Source organism: Notamacropus eugenii, chromosome 1 (assembly GCF_028372415.1).
Source record: "Notamacropus eugenii isolate mMacEug1 chromosome 1, mMacEug1.pri_v2, whole genome shotgun sequence".
NCBI lineage: Eukaryota > Metazoa > Chordata > Mammalia > Diprotodontia > Macropodidae > Notamacropus > Notamacropus eugenii.
In genome coordinates, this window is record NC_092872.1 from 480,351,617 (window position 1) to 480,378,771 (window position 27,155).

Consider the following 27,155-nt stretch of genomic DNA (forward strand, 5'->3'; position numbering starts at 1 on the left):
CTCAGGGCCCGCCCCGCCGGCAGCCCCTCTGGGTTCGGCTGCGCCGCCGGGAAGGAGACGCTGCCCTTCCGAAGCGATGGAGCTCCCGGTAAGGGCCGGGGGAGCGCGTTTCGGGGGCGCCCGTGCGCCCCGCGTATTCTGAGCCGCAGTAGCGGCCGGGCAGGATGCAAGTACAGGGCCGCCGCGGGCATGGGTCCGGGGAGAGGGGACGACGGGGCTCGAGCCCGTCCGGAGGATTGGGAGCGGAGACCAGGGCCGAGATGGGGCTGGAGGAGAGCGCCCTCCCTGCCCTGCTCAAGGTGGGGGGTCTAGGCCCCGGGGATGGGGCTCACGGGGAGTGGGGAGAAGGACTGGGGGGCCGCGGGGTCGGGGGAACTGCCTCTCAAGGTGGGGAGGTTTGCATGGGCGGGGGGAATGCTGGCTTTTCCAGCCCTGCTCTGCGGGGGGACGGCCGACGGTAGCTCTAGGCGGGAGTCTGGGGGCGAGGTGCCCTGGAGGTGGGGGGCTGGGACAGGAGGTTCTTTGCAGGTGGGGGGGGTTGAAGGTGGTCTAGGGAAAGGGTTTTGGGAGGGGGTTGGCTCCGGTGAGGGAGGATTGAGGTAGAAATGATGAGTAAAGGGGTGCTGGGAAGTAAATTTTGGGGTGGCTAGGGGAAAAGCAGTTGGGAGGGGCGTGGCTCAAGGTCGAAGTATAAGGAGGTGGGTAGGTTTGTAGGAGGGGCGGGCCAGACACTCTGAGAGGTAGATGGAGGGAGGTGTCTCTAAGTGGAGGGGGACTGGGGAGGTTAGAGGAAAAGTTCCTGGGAGGAGGATGACGGAAGCTTTAGGTGGATGGGGGCTAAGTGTAATGGGGCTGGGGAAGGTATGGGGTAGGGATCTCAGGGAGAGTGGAGTGGAGTGACACTGAGAAATCGTGCATGGGCTAGGAGTATATTAGGTGCCCTAGAATGGGGGTGGGGCACAGGGCATGAGTGAAAAAGTAACCTGGGAAGGGATTGGCAGGTGAAGACTGGCACCCAGGTGGAGAGGATGTAAGTACTCAAGGCAGAGGGTGCCTGGCCAGGGGCAGTTATTGCAGACCTCTCCACTGAGACATCCTGAATCAGGATTTGGGCTGTGGTACACCCATTCCCCAACTGCTGGTTGTGCTAACTATGAATTTAGTCATTGGAGAGCAATCCATAGCCTTCTAGATGCTAGTCTTGGGGTGCAGTACTTGTGCTTCTAGACGCTGGCTTGGATAAGGGATTTTCTGAGGGTGAATGAATGGTGTAGTGGAAAGGACTTTGGATTTGGATTCAGAGGACTTGGTTTCATATACTCAATCCTCCAATTATTAGTTGTGTGACCCTAGACAAGTCATATCCCAGTCTTGAGTCTTGAGCCTCAATTTCCTTATCTGTGTAATGAAGTGGTTGAACTCTAAAGTACTTTCTAGCTCCAAATCAGTTATGTCCAGCTCCTGAATTTCCTTGTTGTGGGTGATAAGGTAGCCATCTCTTTTCCCAGTCTCCTAATACTCACTATCTGATGCCTGAATCCTGCCTGTGCACATTCAGGAGAAAAAGGCAGCTGCGTCCCTTTACTTGTCTAGTGTTCCCTTTTACACAGTTTACAGCTTAACCCTCTTGTCACCTGACAAATGGTAAACGTGTTTTGGCCTTGGATGATCACTCTGGATCCAATGGTCCTCTTGAGAGTTGAGAGCTGTGATGTTTTTTGTTTGGGAGTGGTGGTAGGGGAAAGCTGGGCTGTTGGAAAAGGATATGGAGCCTCTTGTGGGAATTCAGTGACCTCTTCTTCTGGTCCTGACCTGAAATGTTTCCATGGACTCTTATAGTGGCTCTTTTAGTCCAGATTGTCTCAGGAGTCCTGGGAATGATAACACAGGTCTTAAGTACCTTGTTTTTATAATTATGTAGTCATCTAAGGAAGAGCCTCGTAGAGGTTATCTATCTCTTTCTATAACCTAGGCAGTAGGGTGTATTGGAAGAGCGCTGGATTTGTAGTCTGGTTTAAATCCTGGATGTTACTTTCTAGACATTTGACCTTGACAGATAACTTTTCTGGGTTTCAGTTTTCTCATGTAAAATGAGGGGACTGAACTAGATACGGCACCTTCTTGCTTATCTTATTAGCAATTTCCCAGATAATTCAGGTAAAATACTCACTTTTCTCTGAACTATTTTGTATTTTTCTATACGTTGTCTATACAGGTGCCAGACACATTCAAGCACCTTTAACTTTGAGAGCCAGTGTTGAGTAGTGGATAGAATGATAACTGACATTTTATAAGATGTTGTAGGAGTAGATCTAGAGTTGGAAGAGACCTCAGAGGCTCTCTAGTCCAGTCTTTTCATTTTACAGATAAAGAAACTGAGATTCAAGGATTTTTAACTTTCCCCCAAGGTATGAGTAGTAGGCTTCAGAGGTAAAATTTGAACTCAAGTCTTTTGACTCCAGAGCTCTTTCCATTGCACTACCCTGCCTCCTTCATTATATGTTTTCTCATTTGGAATTGAAAATCACAGTGAGCCAGCAAGGTAGGTATTTACAAGTATTTTTATCCCCGTTTTACAGATGTGGAGACTGAAACTCAGGTTAAATGACTTGCCCATGGTCACTCAGCTAGTAAGTATCAGAATCCCTGGGTTCTTGACGCTAAGCCAATTTGATCCATTATGCTATGTGATTCTACCCCTAGTTTCAGCCCTGTGATGGAGTGGTAGACTTCAAGTCAAGAGAGACCCTAGCTTGGACCTTGACCCTGACAGTGCCTAGCTATGTGCCTCTGGGCAAGTCACTAAACCTCTTGGGCTTCCTCATCTGAATAATAAGTTTGTTCTTTATGAGGAAAATTCTTTTGTAGACCTTAAGGTATTGTGTAAGTGGGAATTATCATGGTTAGAGTTGGACTGGTTCCTAAAACAGTCACGTGATAAAATGCCTGCAATTTTTTAGTTGGACTGACAAAATGACCATGTCATTAGTTCCAAGAGTCAAATCACTAACATTTACCTCCCATTCACCTGGGATAAGTCATTATTTGTCCTTGATGAGTAACATTTGGTCACCAGCCTCGACACATTGACCCCTGGCCTGGTGTTTATTATGGCTTCTCTGCTACAAGAGTAAGGTTGTTCCTTGTTATCTAAAGTGTCTGTATAGTTTTATAAAGGATAGTATAAGATCTCTATGCATTCAGACCTGGTGTATTGAAAGTCTAATGTTAAGTAAACACTATGGTATAGCCTGCAGGTCAGTATCTTAGGAGGCTCTGCATCTTATAGGAGTCCTCAGCATGCAGTTGTCTTTAAGGTTTGCAGATCACAGTTCTCCCTAGTTTGGGCCAGGGCCTTCCTTCCACATCTGGCTTAAGGTCTTCCTCTCATATCATTCCCTCCCTCCCAGGAACCTTCTCTGTCTAGGACAAACATTTTCCCCTTTTTCCTGTGAAGCACAGTTCGGGGATATAAGAATGATTCCTTTGCCTTAGCCCCATGATCCATCCAGCCTAGTAATTTTTTTGTCTCAGATGGGTGCATTAAAGAATGCTTCCCCTACTTGGGGCTAGGGAGATTCTGCAAACTTCTTGGAAATCCTGAAATATGTCTAGAGGACTTGTTTCCTTAGCTTTCTCCCCAGCACAGAGTACTGTACATGTAGCCCTCCTGCTTGTGATGATAATGCCAAGGCTGTTTGGTGTTTGACCCCAAGACAGAAAATTCTTTGTTTATTAATAGAACTCGAGGTGACTTATCCTGACTCTAGAATAGATAGGATTTTCCAAGTTTTCACTGACTTTTACCTTGTCCTTGTAGCTCTGCAAAGGCACTTTGACATTGGAGTCTCCCTTTAGGAATGACAATGTGACTGTGGCCCTGTGGGCAGCAAGTTGAAGCTTTCCTCCAAGCCATTCCCATTGTGGGACTTGGAGTTCCCACTCTGGGGCACTCTCAGCTGTAGCTCTAACCCGGGATGGCTTTCCGAACAACTGAAGGCATGTCCATGATCCAAGCTTTGGCCATGACAGTGGCAGAGATTCCTGTGTTTCTCTACACAACCTTTGGACAGGTAAGAAGAGGTTCTGATGTTTCTTTTTTCTATGATGTTTAGCTTCCAATATTCCATGAGCAGTAGGCACAGAGGACCAGCTTTCCTCCTAAGTCTGTCTTAGCATGGAGGCAGCAAATAGGATTATAAAGAACTCGAAAATAAGGGATATTCGAGGTCATCAAGTCCGATACCCTTATTTTACAGATGAGGAAAACTGAGACATGGAGTGGTTAAGGGATTTGCTCAGGGTCACACAGTAAGTGTCTGAGGCAGGATTCCAACGCAGGTTTTTCTGACTCTGAGTCCACTTTGCCACCTAGCTACTAACCTTTGATAACTCCTGTCCAGTCAAGCTTCTGTGGCAATAGAAAAAACATTGGATTAAAATTTGAGAGGCTTAGATACTTTTTAGCTCTGCTACTAAGTACCTGTGTGACTTAGAAAAGTCTTTAAGCCTCAGTTTTCTCATCAATTAAATGGAGATAATATTTGCTCTGCTAACTCCATTTACTAGTATGGATTAGGTGAATTGCAAAAGCACTTTGAAAAGAGTGAAATGCTAATCAAAATGTGAAGTGTTGGCATCTCTGGCATCAATGAAGATGGAAGAATTCCAGCTCAACTCTATGAATGAGATCCTGTTTAGTACCATTTTGACTTCCTGAATTCCTCTTCTTGCTAATTAATTAGCATTTATAAGAATCTTCAACATAATTCTAAAATTGAATGGTATTTACTTCTAGGGAGATTGTTGTGTTCCTTCCTAGAAGTGGATGCCACTCAATAGTGGGTTTGAGGTTGGGAGAAGTAATTCCCCTGATAGCTCAGATCCCTGCCTGGGAAGCTATAGTCCTGGGGGGAGTTATTCATTGAACTCTTTCCTTCCTACTTCTGGGGGCAGTCGGCATTTTCTCAGCTACGACTATCTCCGGGTCTACGGAAGGTGCTCTTTGCTACTGCGCTAGGGACAGTGGCCTTGGCTTTGGCTGCGCATCAACTGAAGCGGCGTCGGCGACGGAAGAAACAGATTGCCCCTGAGAAAGGAGGTGGGAAGCCTGGAACTGTTCCTATTCCCATTTTCATGACCAGAAGGGTTTCATCAGTGAAGAAAGGTAAGTTTTGGGTGCTGGAAGCCAAGGTTCCCTAGCACACCAAGAAAGATTGTGGCCTGTGTTGAAAATGTCCAGCTGTGGTAAGGCGGAGCCTGAAGCATAGCTGGGTTTCTGGATATCTGGACTGCCTGGAGATAACAGAAATAGCTAATCAAAAAAAAAAGTACTGGGTGGGGAGAGCAACTGTTTTTCAGTGCTGGCACCCATACCCCTCACACTGCCTCCCTTTTCTATCTCTCTCTCTCTTTATCTCTGGGTCTTTTCATTTTAACCAAACATTTGTATAAGGAGCATTGTGCTAAGTGTTGGGGGAGATAAGTTATGAAAATGAGGTTCCTGCTTTCATTGAGTTTACAATCAATCTATTAGATACAAACATCCCTATTATTATCAAAGGGGAGATTTCATGGAGAAGGTAGCACTTGAATTGGGCTTTAATTGATGAGTAGAACATTGAACAAGAGACCTTCCCGATGTAGGGGGAACAGCATGAGCAAAAGCACAGAGATGAGAAAATACAGTTCAGTGAGTAATCCTGTTGAGTAGACTTGCCAGGAGTGGGGAACCTGTGGCCCTCTAGGTCCTTGGGTGTGGCCTTTGACTGGATCCACTCTTCATAGAACCAATCTCCTTAATAAAAGGATTTGTTCTGTAAAACTTGGACCAAGTCAAAAGGCCGAACCCAAGGACCTAGAAGGCCATAAGTAACCTTGAGGCAGCAGGTTCCCCACCCCTGAGAGTATATAGTACTGTAGTACTTTCCACGTACAGAAAGAAGTAATCGAACATTACAAAGGTAAATTGTGGGGGCTCAATTGTCAAGCCCAGAAGTTTAAACTTAGTAGGCAGTAGGGAATCACTGAAGATTTTTGAGTAGAGGAGTAATGTGGCCAGACCAGTACACAAAGGAAGATTAACTGGGCAGACATACAAAGATTGAAAGGGTGGGGAGTGGGGTAGAGAAAGAAAGGAAGAAGAGGGAGACTTTCCATTTCTAGTATCAGCTTTCCCTGCCCTTTTGTATTACACAGGCTATTCCAGCCGAAGGGTCCAGAGTCCCAGCAGCAAAAGCAACGACACCCTGAGTGGCATTTCCTCGATTGAACCCAGCAAACACTCAGGCTCTTCTCATAGCCTGGCCTCGGTGAGGACTTCTGAATATTCTAGTTCTGTCTCAGGAGTACATTTGAGATCAGGAAGCTAGGTGATTTAGTGGTGCAGTCCAAGGGTACCACCTTGGCTTTGAAATGAGTCAGGCTGACCATAGGTGATGGCTGAAGAGCATTGATCTCAAGCATGTATGTTCAGCCCCATGTTAGCCATTGTGGAAAATAGAAGAACAGAGGAAATTCCTTAGAGGTTACAGTCTAGATGGGGACAAGTCAAATGTTAAAACTAGGTTCTGTCAGCGTGGTTCAAATTTAGGACTTGCAGAGAACAGGGTGGGTTGTGATTGCTAGGAAAGGTAGTAGAACTGAGACTTGAGCTGGACCTCCAAGGATAGAGAAGAGGGGAAATGTAAGCTGCTTCGAGGGAAAAGCATAAGCAAAGACAGACAGGAGTGAAAGACCAATGTTACTGTAGCACAGCCAATGGAGAGGTAGTGTTGGGCCAGATTGTGGAGGATCTTGAATGCCAGAGTGAAGAATTTACCAGCACCATGTAGAGTATCCAGCCTAGGTGATAGGAAGTTGGGTTCTGCTGAACCGGGTTGTGTTGAAGATGGGCCATGTGCTAGCTATGTATATATTAGATGGTGCTAACCCCTTGTCTGAAAGCTTTTAAAAATGTTCAGGCATTTGTCTTCTAACAGTTGAGAGTATCATAAAACACAACCCTGCTGTGCTCTGGGTCCAAGTATTTGTTGGGTATAGTAAAGGTGAATCTATTCCTGTTGTAGAAGTCATGGATCTGGGTCAGATCCTTACTTTAAAAGGCCTAGAGAGTTTTAGACTTTTAGACTAAGTGTTCTACTTTTAGATTTTCTTTTCCCTTCTTGGAGACTAGATGGTGGCAGTGAACTCCTCTAGCCCAACAGCTGCATCCTCGGGGCCCTGGGATGCTAGAGTAACTGAAGAGTCGGGGGCTGCTGGTGACGCAAATGCAGAGAACCTCTACATTCAAGGTATAGGATAAGCTTTCCTTCTCAGTCTTCTCCCCTTCTCTTCCCTCTCCAACTTGTCTTGAGACACTATCACATCCTTGTAGGTGGTAGCTCCTCTCCCTCCCTTGGATTTGGTGATCTCCCTGGTGATACTTCTCTTTGACTGGAGACCTTCCCATTTCTTTTTGAGAAAGAGAAGTGAGGTCATTCTCCAAATGAGGGGGCTTTTTTTCCCCGTGATGCTACAGATGTTCCTCACCTTTTGTTGTTAGGCTCATTCAGTACTTTATATTACAGACCTGGAGTTCACTTCTCTGTACCTGTACTTTTATCCTATATTTTCTACAAACGTTAGGATAGGAGGGAATAATGGATATGTAGTTAGAAATTGATTTTTAAGATTAGATTCCACTTAAAAATGTTTCCAGGAACATATTAGATGCAAAGCCAGGGACTACCAACAACATTGTCTTTTGGAAACATTCACCTGGATTTATTGTCCCTGAGAGTCAGGGGAGACCAGAAGAGGAAGGAAGAGCCTCAACTTTACCCCTGCAGTGGAGTTGTTGAAGTGGGTAGTGTTTCCCTCAGCCTGTTTGGTCTGTGGGTGGAGGGTAAACTAACTGCTTCCTGTACTTGTCCCCCTAGGAATGGAGCTGTTTGAGGAAGCATTGCAGAAATGGGAGCAGGCCTTGAGCATTGGACAGAGGGGAGACAGTACTAGCACCCCCACACTATGGGACAATCTCAAGAGTCCGGAGACCATCTCTGAGGTGCTCTTGGAGGTAGGTACTGTTTTTACCCTCCGGCAGGGAGATCCTGTGGTGATGATGACAGAAACAGGAAGGGCTCTCTCTCAATTGTTGAGCAGTAGGCAGACATATATGTCTGTGTGACAAGATTACAACTGACCCAGTTGCCACTGGGTCTGTACCTTTTTTGCCACTTCTGAACTGCAGCTGTACTGGTACTTGTCCATCTGTGTTCTTTCATTGGGCCAACTTGTGATCAAGGACACGTCTGTGAGCAGCTGGTCTGGAGTCAGTCTGTAACTGTGGAACAGCACAATATCTTATGTGTGTGAGAGAGAATCCATGACCTTGGCCTCATTAGCTTGATGTTCTAAGCCAGGAGTTTTTAAAGCCCCAGAATCCTTATATTAACTAAGAAATTTGCAGAACTTCACATAAGTTGAAAAGTTTTGCTATTTACTTTCCAACATTACTCTCCATAATACTAGGGAGTAAATGCAATATTATAATATTTGCATTAAGAGTAAGAGTGTAATTGGGAGACAAGAAAAGAAGGTACTAAATTTAGAAATTTCAAATATGAAAAATGTAAAACACCTAAACCTAGCAAACTTCTACAAAGCTGTCTTCTGCAAACCAATTTGACATACCTTGCTATAAGTAGCTATAAGAGCAGTTCTTCTGTATCTAGCTACGGGCATGCTCATTGTCTCCCAGTTTGTGGTTTTATACCCACGATATCCTTCCCATTTGTTTCCTCTTTTCCTAGGCAGTATCAGTTAAGAGGCCTTTAATCTACATCCTGATCATTTACAGATACAAAAAACAGGCCAGGGTTTCCTAGGCTCTGCAACCAGCCACATGAACTCTTAGGGGTTTGAGTGGGACCAGGCTTAGTGAACTCTTTCTCATTGCTTCTGAATTTCACTTGGAACCGGAAAGGTTGTCAAACTACTTGACTTAAATCTGGGAAGCTATGGTTGAAACCAGGAGCTTTATGATTGACCCACTCTTGTCTCTTTATGGCAGATAAGTTATTTCAAATAGGCTCCATTGCCTGAATCTATCCCTGCTCTAATAATGAAAATCACTCTTTCCATAATCCTTCGAGTCCATTGCTGAAAACCCAGGACATCTTGGGATTTTGCTTCTTTTAGTTTTCCCCTTGGTATTTCTGGAGCTTTAGGTGAGTGAGGAAACTTAAGAAGGGCTTCTTCTTCTGGAAGCCTGGGGGAAAGAAGTTAACGTTGGATTATTTTTGTTTAAAGCCAGAGTCCCAGAAAAAGGAGTTTGCTGAAAAGCTAGAATCCCTGCTCCACCGGGCATACCACCTCCAGGAGGAGTTTGGTTCCACGTTCCCATCAGATAGTATGCTCTTGGACCTAGGTGAGTTGGAGTAGAGGTCTTTGGGTAAGGGGTAGTTGGGCCCAGTTTGGTGATGTGTTAACAGACCTTGTGTCCCTGATCCTTTTTCTCTGTTCTCCTTGGGCATATTGCCGCTCTGATAATGCATCATTCTTTCTCTCTGATCGCCAAACTGTCCCTTCAGGGAGTAGCATGAAGAATAGATTGTTAGCACTGGAAGGGACCTTGAGATGAGATGAGACTGAGGTGAGAGCTAAGCTGCTCATTTGACAGGGGTGGAAACTGAGTCCCAGAGAAGGGAAGGAACTTATGCAAAATTCCACAGGTTGATAATAACAGAACCAGAACTAGAAGCCAGATGCTATTCATTAAACCACTGACAGTCTTAGGCTGAGCGGGCTTTCTCTGACGCTTACGTTCCCACTTTTTTCCCTGCATGCTTATACAGACACACAGAGCTCCTTCAGTGTTGGCTAAACGGGTCTGTTGGTGGCGGTATTGTGGCCATTTGGAGCTTCTATCTGTTTTTTTCTTTCTTCCTTCCTGCCCTTCTTTTTTCCTCCCTTTCTTCCACATTCTTCTCCTTCATTTTTTGGCAACCAGACTATTTGTGGCTAGAGCCTGTGCTGAATTAAATGGTCTGTTTGGTTTAATGGAATGAATAATAGCCTACATTCATATAAGGTTTATATAGGTTATAAATGTTTACATACATCATATTTGCATTATTGCATTTACTTATCACATACCTATTGCATTAAAGACAAGGAGAAAACAGACAAAAACAAAACCATCCCTTGGGGGGAGACTTGTATGAAGTTAAAACAAGATCAAATATGTACATTGTAGTGGTTCTTTAAGTGATCATGAAGAAAAGATTCAGAATCTAAGAAACTTTGGCTGATTTCATCTCTTACCGTTTTCCCTAGAGAGGACACTCATGCTGCCTCTGACCGAAGGTTCTCTGAGGCTTCAGGAAGATGATGAGGGCAGTCTTTCCTCTGAAGACTCTTTCTTCTCTGCTGCAGAGGTGATTTCAGGACATTGCCCAAGATAGGAGGACCTAGGGTATGGGCTGGGGGTATCTTTTCCCATCCATTATTGATTTTTTTCAGCTAGGATAGGGCTAAGAACAATGGCTGGGGCATCTTCTGGTACGTCTAACTCCATCATTTTACAGATGAGGAAACTGAGACCCAGATAGGTAAAGTGATTTACACACGATCACACAGTGAGTCAGTGGAGGAACCAAGATTACAGTTTATATTCTGACTCAGTCTTATGAAAGTGAATGTTAAAAACTATCTTCACATGAAATTGGAAAAAAATAAAATACTCCTACTGTGGGAAAAAGCTTGGGATTTGGCAGTGATACGTATTCATTTGACATAAAGACTGGATAGATTAGGTGATTCCTATCTCTAATTGTTTGTATCTAGAGTTATGTTAACAAGTATAACTGGTTTTGTTTAAAAAAGAAAACCAACCTATAATAAACATAAGACCAGTCTGATCAGTCATTTGAGCAGGGCCCTTTTGTATTTCCTATCTTTCTCAGACTAGAGCTAGTCATATAATAGGTACAGATAGTATCTTTCTGGAGAATAGGTACAGATAGTATCTTTCTGGAGGGATGATTAATCCTGAATATTTCTTTCTCCTGAAGCTGTTTGATGCACTGCGGGTGGGAGATCTCCCTTTCCAGCTCTCCAGGCCAGCTGCAGCATATGAGGAGGCCTTGCAACTGGTGAAAGAGGGGAAGGTTCCCTGTCGGACACTCAGGTGAGGGGCATCAAGAGCCTGGCACCTCACTTTCCAGCTGGGGGAAAGTGGAAACTGTAATAGGGACAGGTTTGGGAACTTATTTCAGGCATTCGTGTTCAGTACCTCCAGGAATGATGGCACCCTACTAAGTATTAGCAAAAGAGAGATTGGAGCCATCTTTGCCCTCCAAGAGCCTAATAGTCTCATGAGCATCAGGGTCACTGGAAGACTGAACACTTTACATGTATTATTCCTTTTGAACCTAACAACCAACCAACAACCTCGTGAGTTTAGAGGCTAAGTAACTTGCCCATGGTCTCATAGGAGGACCCATGTAGGATTCAAACCCAGGTGTTCTTGACTTTAAGCTTTGTACTCCATCCGTTGCACCATATTGCCTCTCCAGTTTCACAAGGTCATAAGTTTCAGAGTATCATTAGATATATCATCAAATCAAATTTCCTCATTTTACAAACTAGGAAACTGAGGATGAGAAAAATTAAGTGGCTTTCCTGAGTACTATGCTGCCTCCCTGATTTATTGAAATAATGGATTGCTGGAATGTGTGACTGAAGGGATCAGGGTGTGGAGTCTGAAGCTAACGAGACTGATGAATAAGAACATGGTGAGAAAGAAAGAGAAGGGGGAAAATAATCTGTTTAGTTGGATCCATAAAAACTAATAGATAGCTAATTGAATATGTCAGGTTTTAATTTGGGAAAAGAATTATGTATATATATATGCTATGTAAAGTGCTTTTTTAATGTGAATTCCTGGCAGTGGTCAGGACAGAGATAGCCTTTCTGGATGGTTGAGGCAGAGGCTTGTAAAGTGTTGCATGAACCCATTGTGTTCTACAGAAGTTTGCAGTGTTTTGTAAGTAGAACCAGATTTTTGTGTCAGGAATTAATGGTTTTTCTAACTAAATTTATGCCAGAATATAATTTCAGAATTCACATCCTTTCTTTTTCTCTTCATCTTTCTACAAATAACCTCATCTTTACTCTCTAGTAGTGCATTTGTCCTCAGCTGCAGTCAAAAAGCGATGCCAAAAAGTAAACTACAGGTGTTGCTATTTTGGAGTAGTTTTATTACCTCTTGACCATTGTGCCCCGATTACCATATTGACATAAAGACTTTGTAACACCAGAAAGTTGGACCAGTCTTGGTTTAGATCCTTCAGGGCTACTGGCTCAAGGATTCTGTGTTAAGGTCCTAACTGTACCATCCTGTACTGTATCCATACAGGGCACATTTCTCCTTCAAATCTGACTTGAATAAAATAAAGTCAACCTATAATTGTACTACTAGTTTAACTCATTTTTTACCATTGTTCTTGAAGAAGTGAAAGGAATAAAACATCTTAACATTGCTTTTATTATAAATTTTTCTATCAACAGAAGCGGTTAAACAAACATATAAAAAAAGGAGTAAGATCATACCGAAAATGCTTAGCCTTTTACAAGGCAGAAGCATTTGAATTAACAGTAAACAAGCAAATAAAAGCCTCTCTTACTCTATTTTCCCTTCCAGGCCTATACCTTTGGCCCTATTTTCCTTCCTTTCTATCTTTTCTTTTTTCATTCTATTGATTATCAGTTCTGTGTATAGTTCAGGTTCTGCTGACTTCCTTTTCTATCATCTCATTAAGGTCTTTTGACATTCTACTATATGTTTTATATTTATCATTTTTCTAGTACTATTATTGAATAAAACAAATTTGAATTAAAAAATGTTTTAAAATATTCACCACAAATCAAGGATTTCATCAGCATGGATATGAATGATCTTTCAACCCATGCCGGTCACATTTAGTAGATTTAGTAGAATAACATGGCTAAAAAATTCATAGCCAACCAGGGAGTGCATCTCCTAGAACTTTGGTAGGTTGGTTCTTGGGTGACAGGCAGACTCTCAATGGGGCTGTGGAGCACCTAACAGTTGCCTTTGATGAATTCAAGGTGCTTGACCCACTTGAAATGCACTGAAAGAACTAAATGGATGTAGTGTGATTGGTGAGCCAATGTCAGTGATATTTGAGAGATCATGGGAAATGGATGTGGTTCTGCAGACCTGGAGAAGGGCTGTCGTTAAGTACTCCCTGATTTTTCAAAACAGAGAAGAGACAATCAGTGATACGGTTGGTGATCATCTAGAAAGGGAAAGGGTGATTATAAGAGCCAGCCTAGCTTCAGCAGCATCAGACCATTCCCATTGAATCTTGTGGCTTTCACTTGTAGCCTTTGCTGGACCACTAAACCAGAAGAACAAAAGAATGTTGTAGGTATAGTTTGCCTTATCTAGCAAAGCACTTGGTCATGCTGTTCTTAGACACCTAGACAAGGTGGAGAGATATGGACTAGAAAGTAATACTGTCAGATGAGTTTGGAAGTGTTTGAATTTTTAGAAGCAAAATAGAGTCATTTTCAAGTATTTGAAGGACTGTCATGTTGAAGAGGGTTTAGACATGTTCTTTTGGCCCTTGAAGGGTAGGTTCAGGAGCAACAGGGAGAATTTGGAAAAAGAAGGATATTTAGGCTTGATAGCAGGAAAACTTGCTTACAATTGTGCAGAAGTGCCATCTCAGGAGGTGGTGGGCTCTCTCCTGTTAAGATTCTTTAAGCAACAAGTGGATGGCTGCTTGTCTGGGATGTTAGCAGAGTGGGAATTCCTTTCAGATACAAATTGGTCCAGATTCCATTGGGATCCCTTCCAGCTCTAAAATCCTGTGTTCCTGGGCCCAGTGGCTTCCTGACTGCCTAGTGGAGGGTCAATTAGAGCTTGTAACTCTGTGGCCATGCCAGTGGACTTCAGCATTCACATGATGAGGTGTTAGAGAACTCAGTGGGGGCTCACAGTAAAAATGCATTATAAAATAGTCGTTTTTAGGAATTATTTTTCAGGAAGCTTGGCATAGTGGATATAGAGTAGAAGAAGACCTAGGTTCCAGTCTTACCTCTTACACATCCTACGTGAGCCTGACAAGTCATTGAACCTCTAGGTACCTGTCTACATCTATAGATTGCAGAGAAGGCTCTGATCTGTACTGGAAGAGGGAGCCTCCTTTCCCAGATTTCCATTATACCAATGAAATCACAGGTCCAGTCCCTATCTCTGTCTATTTATACACATATATACATATGTATCCATTTACATACATACATGCGCACACACATACACATATATATTTTTTTCCTTTCAAAGAGATCTCACTTTAGGGGTGTGATCTGTAGGGACAGTCTTCATTTGGCCCAATCTCAAATCATTCATACATCCATTCAGTCCATCTGCAGACTAGAAAAGGCCAAGGAGATGCCCTGCCCTGGCTGCTTCACAATTGTATTATTGCCCTGAAAGAAAGCTCAGTTTTCAAGCTCTTCCCCTCCTCAGTTGAAGGAAGCTGTGCTTCAGAGGAGAAGCTGCCTATCCAAGGTCATAGTGCCAGAGCAGAATGCAGGATGAGAATGCCCAGGGCTCCTAACTCCTAATAGTCCCAGGCCAGTTGCCTTCTCTGGCTTGGAGACTGATGTTGTCATCCTCTCTTTGTTTTTCTCTCTAGGACAGAACTTCTGGGCTGCTACAGTGATCAGGACTTCTTAGCCAAACTGCACTGTGTCCGGCAGGCCTTCCAGGTGGGTAACAGCCTAGGGAACTAGGAAATGGCATTGGGGTGGGAAGACAGAATGAGGTGCTTTTTCCTTGTGTCTCATGTTCCCCTATCACTTTGCATGGGGTTATTACCATTCACAATCCAAATAACTTTACTGCGCACAGTACTTCCTTTGGTTCCATGTTTTTCCTTCTCCTGGGAGCATTCTCCTAGCCTGTCCATTGGAGTATATGGACCTAGGGACCTAGCACCTGCTATATTGTTCAAATAGATGTGTAAATAGGGAGTGCTTAATGACGAACCTATTTATGTACCAGGGCTGGTATTTTGAATTCTGGGAATACCAACAAAACAAGACATTCTCTCCTCTTAAAAAGCTTATGTTATCTTGGGGGAGAGCAGACATGGAGGGGTGTTGGGGGGGTGGTTATACTTGTTTGGGGACCAGGCAGCCAAGTTAGAGATGGCATAGGCTGGAAGTAGAGAATGCCTTAGGAGTTCCCAGATAATGTCACTCCATTGAATCCCTCTACTTTTCTGTCTTCAGGGACTACTGCAAGATGAAAGTAACCAGCTGTTCTTTGGGGAGGTTGGGAAACAAATGGTGATGGGCCTGATGACCAAAGCTGAAAAGGTAGAATGTTGATATGCTGAGTGGGCTGGGTACCTTGTGCCTTGTGTGGGCTTTGCATATCTTGGCTGCCCTCCAGAATTTTAGGTCTCTTGAGGATCTTGCCTCTTCAGCCTCTTCCTGGGAGTCACAAAGCCCGAATTGTACTCTGTACTGGGCCACTAACAATCTTAACCAATGTCCTCGTGGCTCTTGCTTCTCCTTCCATTCTCACTTTTCTTCCCTGGGAGGTTGCTTGTGCTTGCTCCTAGGGAATGCCACCCAGGGTTTTGGTCTTTGCTGCTCACTCTTAACCTCTAGTGGAGGATCTCCAAGTCTTCCCTGCTAGCAAGATGAACCCATGCTCCTTTTCCCTTTTTAGAACCCAAAGGGCTTCTTGGAGAGCTATGAGGAGATGCTGAGTTATGCCCTGAGACCAGAGACCTGGCCTACCACACAGCTGGAACTGGAGGGCCGAGGGGTAAGTTGACTGCAGATGCTGGGGCACTTGCATGGCTTTGTGACAAGAGTCCTAGCTGATTGTTAGTACCTACCTTCCTGGAGTCTTGTCCCATTTCCTTAGTCAGTCCTTGTCCATTCCCCTTAGTCAGGGGTGGGAGACTGTTTAGATAATACTGGATTCCTTTCAATTTCCAGGAACTTCCCATTGGCCCCACTGCTGCCAGGGGACTAAGAAGCCTCCAAAATGAGTGGAATTGATAGGGCAGCAGGGGAGGAGAAGGGGTCCTTTCTCTGTCCCACAAGGTCCAGTCTGAGGTCCCTGGCTACAGGAATGGAAGCTGAGGATCCCCTGAGACTGGGTTCCCATGGCTCCTGCCATTCAGGGCTTCCAGGAATTGGGACACAGCATGCCTGGGGCTCCTTCACCATTCAGGGTCCCAAACATGAAGCTGATGGCTTGTTGGTGAGCCCTTCGGGCTGGGCTCAGTTAATCATAGACTCATAGGATTAAAATTGGGCTGCCTCTCTATAGCCCTGAGAAGTAGGGGTGGGGTGGTTCTGACCCTTCTCACCAAGATGCTTCCAGGTATCCTCTCATCTTCTCAAGCTGGCAGGGACCCAGGGCAGGCTGGACAGCTTTGTCAGGGTTTCTTCCCAGTAGAGGTGGTAGGAGTTGTGGTGGTTTGTAGGGAGCCATATGCTCACAGTTCCAGGTCTGTCTCAGAAGAAATCAGATCAGTCTTTACAGATGACCCTTGGAGAGGGTCCTCTTAACTTTTAAAACAAAAGTAGACCTGAAACTGACCAGTCCTGGCAGGAGGAATCTCTTCATGAAAAGTAGTATGATGCTGTACTACTAGGTGTTATGAGAACTGGATTCTGGTCCTGATTCTGCCATTAATTAGTCTGTGTGAGCCTCAGTTTCCCTATCTGTAAAATGAGGGGATTTGGACTCAATGAACTCTGAGATTCCTTAAAATTGGAATATTATCTCTGTTACCTCTCATGAACTGAAATGTCACTTTCTCCAGGGGAGAAAGTACCAACAGGGTCCTTAGTCCCTGCTCCCTCATTGCCTGACTTCTTCCTGCCAGGTGGTATGCATGAGTTTCTTTGACATTGTGCTGGATTTCATACTCATGGACGCCTTTGAGGACCTGGAGAACCCCCCTTCTTCTGTACTTGCTGTCCTGAGAAATCGCTGGCTCTCTGACAGCTTCAAGGAAACGGTAGGTTTCCCTACAACTCTTACCTGTGTTCCCCTCCCTCCCCTTTCCTCTAGTGTCCACTAGGTTCCTCACATCAGACTTGACCTGCTGCTTGGATCCTAGGAGCCCTGGAGTAATGCTGTCTAGAAGGAACAACTGAAGAGTGGGGAGAGTGTAAAGGGCTGGCAGGCTAGGTGGAGAGAGGAGATGGAGAGAGGCAGGGAAACTCATAAAACCGCTCAGCATCTTGGGGTCAGTCCTGAGCATTCAGCTTTACCAAGGTGGAAGTGTGATATAACGGAAAGGGTGCTGGTCCTGTAGTCAGAGCTCCTCCGATACCTTGGGTGACATTGGGCCTAGTATTGAAGGTCCCCATCTGTAAAAGGAGGTTGGGGACCTTTCCAACATCTAGGTCCACAGTCCCTGCAGAGGGTGTTTATTTCTTGGTAGAGGTATGGTGGGGATGGGCTGACACTACCCTGAGTGTGGCCATTTTTATCTTGTCCAGGCTCTGGCCACTGCCTGCTGGTCAGTTCTGAAAGCCAAGAGGAGGCTTCTGATGGTGAGTAAGGTCCAGCAAGCACGTTGGCCCCAAACTCCCTTTCTTGCAAGAGACTCAGATTAAACCATAAGCTTGCATTGAGTAATAACTCTGTGCCCGAGATGTCAGTGAGTGCTTCTAATAGAGAAGTAGAAGACTTACTCTTTGCCTTCAAGATGTCTGTTAGAAGAGATAATAATTCAGGAGCAGTAGAGGGCAGTATACACTCATCTGTGTAGTGTAGATAGTAAAGGCTATAGGATCAGAGAGAAGAGGGAGATTATTGAGGGTAGGTGTGGTCAGGGAGGCTTCAGGACTTGAACTGGGCCTTCAAGGATGGTTAGAATTTGGGGCATTCCTGGCCCAGGTGTGAGTGAAAGCCCTCCATCTGGGTGTAGCAGTGATTCCTTTTGTGCTGAGTGCTGGAGATGCAGACAAAACAAAGCAATCCCTATTCCCTAGGAGGATACATTCTTTGCGGGGGGGGGGGAGGCACTAAATACAAAGGGAGTTGGGGGAAGATACATGACATACTTGATAATTCATGGGTCATTAACTTTCTTTCCCAGGGAAAGCAATGCCACTAGACTGTTTTCTCTTGTTCCTGGAAGGTGACCACTTATTACTGCTTTGGTTTGTGGTAGCCTTTGCCTTTCTGACTTACGCAGCTGGTTCTTAGATGGACTAGTAGCTCAGTTTTGAACTAGGAGGTAGCTGGCTGCAATGAATGGCCTCTTCTGCCTGGCTCTCTGAGAGGCCTATCTGATATCCCCTCCGTTCTCTGACTACAGGTGCCCGATGGCTTCATCTCTCATTTCTACTCCGTATCGGAGCATGTTAGCCCCGTTCTTGCCTTTGGCTTCCTAGGGCCCAAGCCACAGCTGGCTGAAGTCTGCACTTTTTTCAAGGTAAGATGAGTTTATATGTTTCCGAGGGAGCTTTGGTCTTGTTATCAGTAGATGGTAGGGCTCTTGGCTCCACTTGCCACCGCATGCTCCCGTATGTCTAGGGTTCCCTGTGAAGAAATTTTCTTTCTTCCTTGGTCATATTTCATAAGCAAGTTGCCCCAGGCAGGCAGGGCTGATAGTGGGATGCAGCTGCCTCAGGAAGCTTCTAAGAAGGGGTTGAGGAGCTGTGCTGATCTTTTGCTCCTCTTTCCAAAGAAATGTACATTGATTGCTCTGCTGCTCTCAAGGTTAATTATGCTGATAGGGAGGCACCCTGTAGCTCCAAATGCTGTATTACTGTGGTGGAGATAGGGTCTTTCTTCCTTACCCTCCTAATCTAGCTAAGGAAAAGAGGAATAATCCATATTTGTTGAAAACCTTCTCAGATGTGTAGCCTTGTGCTAAACAATTTAAGGGATTCAAAGAAACTTTGATATGGTCTCTGCCTTTTAGGAGCTTACTTCCTAGTTAACAGAAAACATGGGCAAACCATACATGACAAAATATAATCAAGGGCTAAATTGGGTGGGACAAACACCCCAAGAGGTCAGAAGAGGGAGAGATCCCTGGAGATCACTGGAAGGCAGAGAAGGTTTAACATAGGAGCTGAGACTTGAGCTGGGTCTTGAAGGATGAATAGAAGTGGATAAGACAGTAAAAGCAAGGAGCAATCAGGCCTTTTCAAACTAGAGGCACTCTAGAAATACTCTGTCCGGTTCTCACATTTTGTAGTTGAAGGAACTAAAACCCCAAGAAATGAAGTGATGGCCCTGTATCAGATTGGGGAGAGGCAGCAAAAGTGGGATGTAAACCCACTATTCAGCTAGAATGAAGTGTTTGCAGTAGTCCAGAGGCAGGAATGAGCCGACGCGCTGCCAGGCAGCCTAGGCTGCAGGAGAACCCCACTCCAAAGCGCTTCTCAGATACAGAACTATCTCTGCAAGTCCCTGAATCTCCCAGAGTTCAGTATTATCATGGGAGTGATGATACTTGTCCCTGCTTTACTGGGTTGTTACAGGAGAAGTAGTTTGCAATCATTTAAAGGGCTATATGAATATGCTATTATTGTTGGAGGAGTGGGTCTGTTGGTGGGAGTCAGACTGTGGGGAAACCAGAAGAATTCTAACACAGCCCCTTTTCCTCCATCCCCAGCATCAGATTGTGTACTACCTGAAGGACATGTTTGACCTGGACAACGTGCGCTACACCACTGTACAGTCTCTATCAGAGGATATCCTTCAGCTGTCTCGCCGACGCAGTGAGATCCTCTTGGGTTACCTGGGAACAGAGCCTGTCTGTGAGATGAACGGGATGTTGCCCCATGAAAACGGACCCTTGGGGGAGCTTCATTAACCCACCACGCCACTCTGAGGAGAGCTGACTCCTCTCCTCTGTTCTCCCCTGTGGCGATGGGTGCTTGCTCTCTCCTGAGTGACATGAGTAGCTTCGGCTCAGCCCAGTCCCTGGCTTCACTTGGTTTTTCTGCTTGCCCTCTGTAGAGGGATCTGTCAAGCCAGTGTCTTGGACCAGTTGATTGCTCCTCTTTTCCCTTGCATTGGAATTCTAGGCCCCTCAATTCGAGCTCAGAAGGACCAATTTGTGATGCCTGTTTTCTCCCCTCCTGTTTGTCCCTGTGTCATACAGTGGCAGTTCCCTGGCCACATCCAGGAAGTTAGCACATCTTGTCTCAGCCACTTTCTCCTCAGGAACCAGCTGGCAATGCCTTGTTTGTAAGGCTGGCAGTAAAGGTCAGCACAGGTTTCTGTCTGTCCCTCACTGGGTAGGCTTAAACATGCAGATGTGATGATGTGCCTTGTGAGGTGAGGCAGGAAGGTGAGGGATAATTGAGCTTCTTGGGAGGCTGAGAATGATGAAGGCTGTCTGTCCCACCCCCTTCAGGCTGGTTCTGCCATCGACCAAATCAGAGAGTGTCCAGTGCTCTGGCATGTGTTGTTGAGTGTAATGGTGTGTGTGAAAGTGATGGAGGGAGGAAGGCTGAAGTAGATTGAGAGCGGGAAGGAGAGTCAGGTGTAATAAGGAGAAGAAAGGAAAAGACCCCAGGGAGGAGGGGACAAGGGTGGTGGAGGTGGAATGCTAACATTTAGCAACCCGTTAGGTTGCTTCAGAGACATCGTTTGATGTGGGACACTGAGACCAAGAGGCAGGCTTGCTGAGTCCAGAACCTGATTTCTTTAGGGATGTGGGACCATGGGAATAAAGGGTGTCTTCTGCTGCTGTGTGAAAGAAATATGAGAGAGAGAGAGAGTTTGTAGGGGGGAGAGTGAATAAGTCTGGGAGCTCAGTACAGAGGCTTCTGGGAAATCTGGGGCAGGCCCAGACTGGGATTGCTGCTGCTGCTCCCATTACTAAGGTGCTGCAGGCTATGGAGGAAGGAGCAAACACGTTTCTGGTCTGTGATGAGGGAGCTGCAGGTCTCTCAGGTTCTTGGAAATCTGGTACTGGCCTAGACGGAAATAAGAAGAGTGACAATTAGCTATGGTAAAATAAGAATGAGAGACAGTGTAGTAGAGTGGAGAGAGCCAGTCTTAGAGTCAGGAGTCAAGGCTGCTGCCTCCAACACCTCCTGCTATGTGGATGTGACCCTGGGTGAGGCACTAAATCTCTCAGGGCAGTTTTGGTTGAGGGAGTGGATGTTCCTGGGAATGAAGGATACTTCCTAGTCATGTATATGGGAAGGGAGGAGTGAGGCATGCAGCCCAGAACATGGGAGAGGGACACAGCTGTGTCAGAAATTGGACAGGTTGTTTTTTCTTTCCCTGGGTTTTGGGCTTCTCTTCTGTCTCACCCACAGAGAGTAGCTTCAGTGGGAAGAGAGGTGGACAAGGGGGTGACAAACTACAGAGCAGGAACCTGGGAGAGGAGAGGGAGATAAGGGTCAGAGAAAGGTAGAGCTGGAAAGAAACCATTATTGAGCCTGTCTCGTCTCTTTCATTTCGTAGCTAAGGAAACTGAGGCCCAAGAAGTGAGGTGACTTTCAGAGATGTCTAGCTAGTTGGTGGCAGAGCTGAGACTTCAACTTAGATTTTCTGATTCTAGATACAACTATCTTTATTATACCACAAATCTCTGGGCTGCTGACCAGAGTGAAAAAGGTTAGAGTTTGCCAAATATGTATCAGTACCCCACCCCATCCCTTCCTTCCAACAAGAAGGAAGCAGCCCTGATGACAATCTTTTTTCTCTATTATATTATGTGGGTGTTGAGTTGAAGGACCATTGTTTCCTATCCTCCACCTGGAAAGATCCTTTGCATGTTTTTTTGGGTGTGTCACTTAGAATATTCCTGAGATGATGGACTTGCACCAGGGTCTGTAGAGATTTGTTCTTACGCAAATTGCACAAGCCCACTTGTAGTCTTCCCCTTGACCTTAGTGTTCCAGCTTCTCCTAACCACCAAAGCTAGTCCACTGGCTTTGTCGGTGCCAAGGCCAGGTGTATGGCTGCCAGCATGGGCAATGGGGCCTTGTATTTGGGATGAAATCTGTAATGTTGGCCAGTGGGTAGAGTTTAATCAGTACAAAAAATAAGCTGCTCCTCTTCCACCTGCCGATCATACTTCTCTGAAGAATTCAAACATCATTTCAAGAGCCTCATTTCACCATCAAATGATTTACTCCATCTTCACCACCAAAGACTTCTGGAAGTTTCCCGGAAAGACTGGGCAAAATTCCTTCGGTGTCTTGAAATGCTGTAGAGGCCAATCCCCACAAAGCAGAAGGGGGCTGCATTTTTAGCTCCTCCCCAGTATCTGACAGTTGATTCCCTCTTGGTGAACTCATGACTACCAAAACTAGGGCCTTTGTGCTTTGGTCCTTGTTCTCTCTGTATGTGTGTCTAATCTTTCAGCTCTATGTCTAGTTAGCACCTTCACTATGATTGGTCAGACATTGCGGTTGGGGCTCATGGCCTCATATGGAACAGGGTAGATGTATGGAAGAAAAGATGACAGGTAAATGACAAGTTTCCCTCTACCCTTGTTTTCTTGGGAAGCTTTTAAACAAATGTATTTCCCAGAACTTTTTATTCAACCAGAGAGCAAATATCAGTGTAGTCTAAGTTTAGAGCTATATTTGGTTTTCTAGCCAACACAGTTGGCCGCTATAGATAAGTTACGTTAGCATTTCTCTAAACGCTTTTCAAGACTTTCTATTGTAATCCTGCAGACTCACTTCACTCACAGCAGTTATAGCATTGGGCTTGAGGAGGACTTTTTAAAAATTGCCTTAGGAGCGGGGAGAAAAGTTGGATTGTCCCTTAAATTGAGATAGCTTAAAAAAATTGATTTTGGGATGTTTGGAATTTCAAGAACTGTCTTTGTCCCAAGTTGAATTTTAGGGAGAATACAAAGATTGGAATGAGATTTTATGAAATGCATGTATTTGCAGAGGAAAAGAAAGATTTAAATAGACCATACTGTTAATTTAGCAAAAAGTATGGAAATTAACATCATGATTATTAGTATGGAGTCACTACTTGATCTTCTTGAGGTAGGGCTGAATATTCAGACCAGATATGCAAGGGCAAGGAAATTGATCTTTATCACCAAAGATTTAAATTGTTTATGTTGTAGGGTTATCAATGTGATTGAGTTAATTTAGGAGATAACCTAGACTGTTGTTTATTGACTCTGTTAATTTGTTATTATCATGAGGGAGATATTAAAAAATTTCAAGATAGTCCAGTAGCCCAGTATCTATCTGAACATGGATATGAGGTACATCAACTGGGAAGGGATAGACTGCCAGCCTGGGCAAATACCTAGATGCAAACAATCAAAGTTTTTATGGCAGCAAGCAATCTAGGCAGTCCCACAAAGGGAAACAAATAAAGGAGGAGTTGGTCTTATAATTTCATTCTGCAGTCCATTCCTCCCAAAATTGGTAGTCGGGGAATAAGCCTGCATTGAAAAAGTGAAGTCCAGGTGCATTTGGACTAAGGCTTAACTGAATTCCCCCAAACTTGAGTTTCTACTACCACCATGATTATATCCTGTAGGCACAAAGCATGGAGTTGAACTTCACCATTTAGGCAAAGGCAGGGGTCTTCAGAATGAGCTTGACAGCTTTCAATGAGCCATCAAAGCACTGAATTTATGCCCCTTATGTTCGACTTGTAAACTTTGCTGGGGGGTAAGGGGGGAGAATGTCAACCAATTAGAACATAGATCTGTACTCAAAATTGTCAGCAATTGCCATAGGTATTGCCTCAGCCCATGGAAGTACTCTAATAGGGGTAAACCTTGATCACAGCTACCAAGCCCTCAGAGAATCAGCCCATGAGTGTCAGGAGATATCGAAAGTCAAGAACCTTTGGCCAGGAAAAGATGAGATTATCCTCATGGAATTCCATCAGCAAAAGAACACAATTAGCAAGCAATAACAAAAAAGGGCTAAATAGGAATTACTTGAGAAACTTGAAACAGCCCTTGGGCCTTGGATTGACAAGCAGACAGGGAAGTTTTCCTACACATCAACAGAACATTGATGTACTTGGAGACAACTCGCTCCGTCCTAAACTAGAACGTCAATTAATAAAACCCTCAAGTGCCAAGACATTGGATTCCTGAAGAAACTATACACTCCCTGGTTCTCACCCTTTTAGAAAGCCAGTCTACCCTTGCAGCATGTGCCATGAGGAGGAAGACAGTCCTTTGAGTCTGGCAGATCCTTGAATATTTCAAGGAGAGACCTCAGCAAATACCAGAAGTCCAAGGAAGCCAAGGTGACCCCATAGAATGTTTGAGGGGGACACCAACTCAGCTATAGGCAGTTTGGAACTCGGGAATGTACTGCCCTTTGAAGTACCTCTTAAACCCAAAAACTCATACACTACCAAACATGAACTTAAACCCTCATCCTCCCAGGAATTAACAAAAATGAGGTCTTTCAAGATTGGAACCCATCAAGGAGAGCCCAAGCTGTGCGGAAACTTTTATGTCAGTACAATGAAACAGAAAAACTTCTGTATCTGATAACTTTCAATGGCTACCCCTGGGAGTTGCCCAACATACTTATCTCTGAGGACTTAAGGAAGGAAGTTTATCCAGCCCGGGAACGTCTTCCAGATGTTTTTGTTTCAGCTTCCAAAGGAGTCATCCTATGGGAGGAATGGTCAAATGATCTTCACTACAAAGCATTTTATGGAAGGCCCTTCTATAAATTCTATAAGTATTTAATTTTTTTAAAAAATGTGAATATTTGCCTTCCTGATAGATTTTATTGTTTGCCTGTTCCTTCTCTGAGCCACCCTCCTTGCCCAGACTTCTAGAAGATAATGAGCCCTGACCATTCCAGCATAGCTCTTTTGATCATAAACTTACTTCTATGGACATTAACCTCTGGGAGGGCAGTATACTTCCTAGGTGGAGGTGGTCTTCCCTTAATCTCCATTCCTCAGGCACGCTCTTTGTTGTCACTCACACAATCTATGAATGTAATCTTATGCTTGATTTCATCCCCCTTTGCGTTCCCTTTGGATCTCATAAAGGTCTTGTTTCTCTTGATTTTGTTTGTTTACATGTCCGTGAACTGCCTCTGATAATGATTTGCAGACTTTACCTGTTGTATGGTAGATGGAGTTCATTGACTGGAGTCAAATAAAAAATTGGAAGAATTTTCTTTCACTCCCACCCTGGTGCTATGTGAACTTGTGTGTAATTCTTTTTTGGTAAGACCTAAGAGGGGACCATCTTCTGGATTGGAGTAGTTTCTGAAAGGAAATGAGTTACTAAGTTATTCAGAAATTGTACTCCTTATTCCACTGGCAGATGGCAAGAGGTGCATTGGGTACTTCAGATTGAATTGAGTGGTATCTGGTATGCAGTCCTCAAAAATCTGATCTGGGTCAGATTTGGAATTAATGACCAATGTTTTGTCATTTACATCATGAGGGCACTTTGCCCCTGCCATAAGGGATTTAATAAGTGTTTTTATTATCCTTTGCCTTAAAATCATAGAATGTGGAAAGATCTAGAATTCTAGCATTTCAGGGGATCAGTGAACTTTGATGGGGAAAAAAATTACACCTTTATTTTCACTAACTTAACCAAAATGTCATTAACTTCAATTTAATCAAAAACAGTATTCTGAGAGGGACACAAAACCTTCACCAGAAAGCCAAAGGGATCCATGACAAAAAAAATTCAAGAACCCCTGCTCTAGTCCAACCCCTTCATTGTGCAAATGGGGAGAATGAGGCCTAGAGAGGGACAGTTTTTTACTTAAAATAATACAGTTGATGAATTGCATAACTAGAACTAGAATTGATTCCTTAGCTCCCAGTCCTGTGCTCTTTTGACCCTACTAGGCTGCTTTTTTAAATGTTTTATTGTTTTTTTCTTATCATTACAATTGCAATTGGATCTTGAATTATCTCCCCTCTGTGGCTACACAAGTAGATTTTTCCCTAGCCAAAGAAAAGTAGGTCTATTAAGCAGCTTGAAATGTAGTAAAGATGTGATGAAATGATCTAAGTGCATATTGTACTCCTAAGTATACACCAGGGCAGCTAGGTGGTGCAGTGAATAGTGTTGGGCCTAGGGTCAAATCCAGCCTCAGATACTTCCTAGCTGTGTGACCCTGAACAAATCTTCTAACTGCCTCAGTGTCCTCTTCTGTAAAATGAGTGAGAGAAGGAAATGGCAGAGCACTCTAGTGTCTTTACAAAAATCGCCAAATGACTGAACAACAACAAAACTTAGACTAGCAAACTCCAACTCTTGAGTGTGAGAAAACTCTCCTCCCTAGGAGCCCAGCATGCTACCAAAGTAATGAATACTCCTTTCTACAGCAATTTATCATCATTTAGCCCAGGAATTCTGGGCTGTGCTGATAGCAGTGGGTGGTGTATTTCATTTTTCAAAGATTATAGACACATAAGTTTTTCACTGGAATGGAGCCTCTCAATCACGTAGGGTCCCAGCCATTCAGTGGTTCAGGAGTGCATGGGGAACTCATGGCAGAAGGGAATGAATGAGAGCCCTTGTTCTGTGCCTCGTGAATATCTTTACTCCTAAAGCTTCTGTCACCTAGTTGGAACAATAATGAGTCCTTTAGGTGTGTAGTCACTTATTTGGAAGCCTTGACTTTTCACTAGAATTAGCCAACACTAACTTACTCTTGCAAATGCCAAAGTTGAAAGGTTGTCCTTTGCCCTAGTAGGGACAAGAGTCTTCAGGTGTTTACAAAAAATAGATTTTTATTTGTAGTTATTGTTTTTATACCATTTACTTTTCCTAATGTGTTCCTCCCAGAGAACTATCTTTTTTTAAACAATGAATGAAACAAAGATAGAAAAGTTCAGCAAAACCAACACTGAGAAAGTCTAAGATATATGTGGTCCAATAACCAGTCCCTCCACCTCTGCAAAGAAGCCAAGGAGGGAAATGTCTTCTCAGATCTCTCTCTTTTTTTTTAATTTATTTTTTATTTAACTTTTAACATTCATTTTCACAAAATTTTGGGTTCCAAATTTTCTCTCCTTTTGTCCCCTCCCCCCCACCCAAACACCAAGCATTCTAATTGCCCCTACCACCAATCTGCCCTCTCTTCTATCATCCCTCTCTGCCCTTGTCTCCATCTTCTCTTTTGTCCTATAGGGCCAAATA

The 27,155-nt window shown here is 44.3% G+C and overlaps 1 protein-coding gene across 7 annotated transcripts; it reads left to right on the plus strand.

The window, feature by feature from the left end:
• On the plus strand, positions 1-25,178 carry MIGA2 (mitoguardin 2). Of its 7 annotated transcripts, none has more exons than XM_072632651.1 (17): positions 29-88; positions 2,580-2,630; positions 3,859-4,073; positions 4,957-5,167; positions 6,199-6,311; positions 7,175-7,292; positions 7,920-8,056; positions 9,292-9,409; positions 10,318-10,418; positions 11,055-11,170; positions 14,712-14,784; positions 15,310-15,396; positions 15,755-15,853; positions 16,929-17,063; positions 17,551-17,604; positions 18,375-18,491; positions 19,683-25,178. In XM_072632651.1, exons 3-17 carry the CDS (start codon positions 3,978-3,980, stop codon positions 19,881-19,883), a joined length of 1,776 nt encoding a protein of 591 aa, XP_072488752.1. In that variant the 5' UTR covers positions 29-88; positions 2,580-2,630; positions 3,859-3,977; the 3' UTR covers positions 19,884-25,178. The 7 variants fall into 7 exon arrangements, with proteins under 7 accessions (XP_072488750.1, XP_072488754.1, XP_072488752.1 ...); XM_072632648.1 differs by having other exon boundaries at positions 34-88; positions 3,821-4,073; XM_072632649.1 differs by lacking the exon at positions 2,580-2,630 and having other exon boundaries at positions 1-88; positions 3,821-4,073.
• The last annotated feature ends 1,977 nt before the right edge of the window (positions 25,179-27,155 follow it).

Excerpts from the sequence above, each read along its gene's own strand:
- MIGA2 (XM_072632649.1), top strand. The coding sequence starts at position 3,978 with ATGGCTTTCCGAACAACTGAAGGCATGTCCATGATCCAAGCTTTGGCC. Across the intron at positions 14,785-15,309 it reads GTGTCCGGCAGGCCTTCCAG|GGACTACTGCAAGATGAAAG; the intron begins GTGGGTAACAGC and ends TTCTGTCTTCAG. Across the intron at positions 15,854-16,928 it reads TGGAACTGGAGGGCCGAGGG|GTGGTATGCATGAGTTTCTT; the intron begins GTAAGTTGACTG and ends TCTTCCTGCCAG.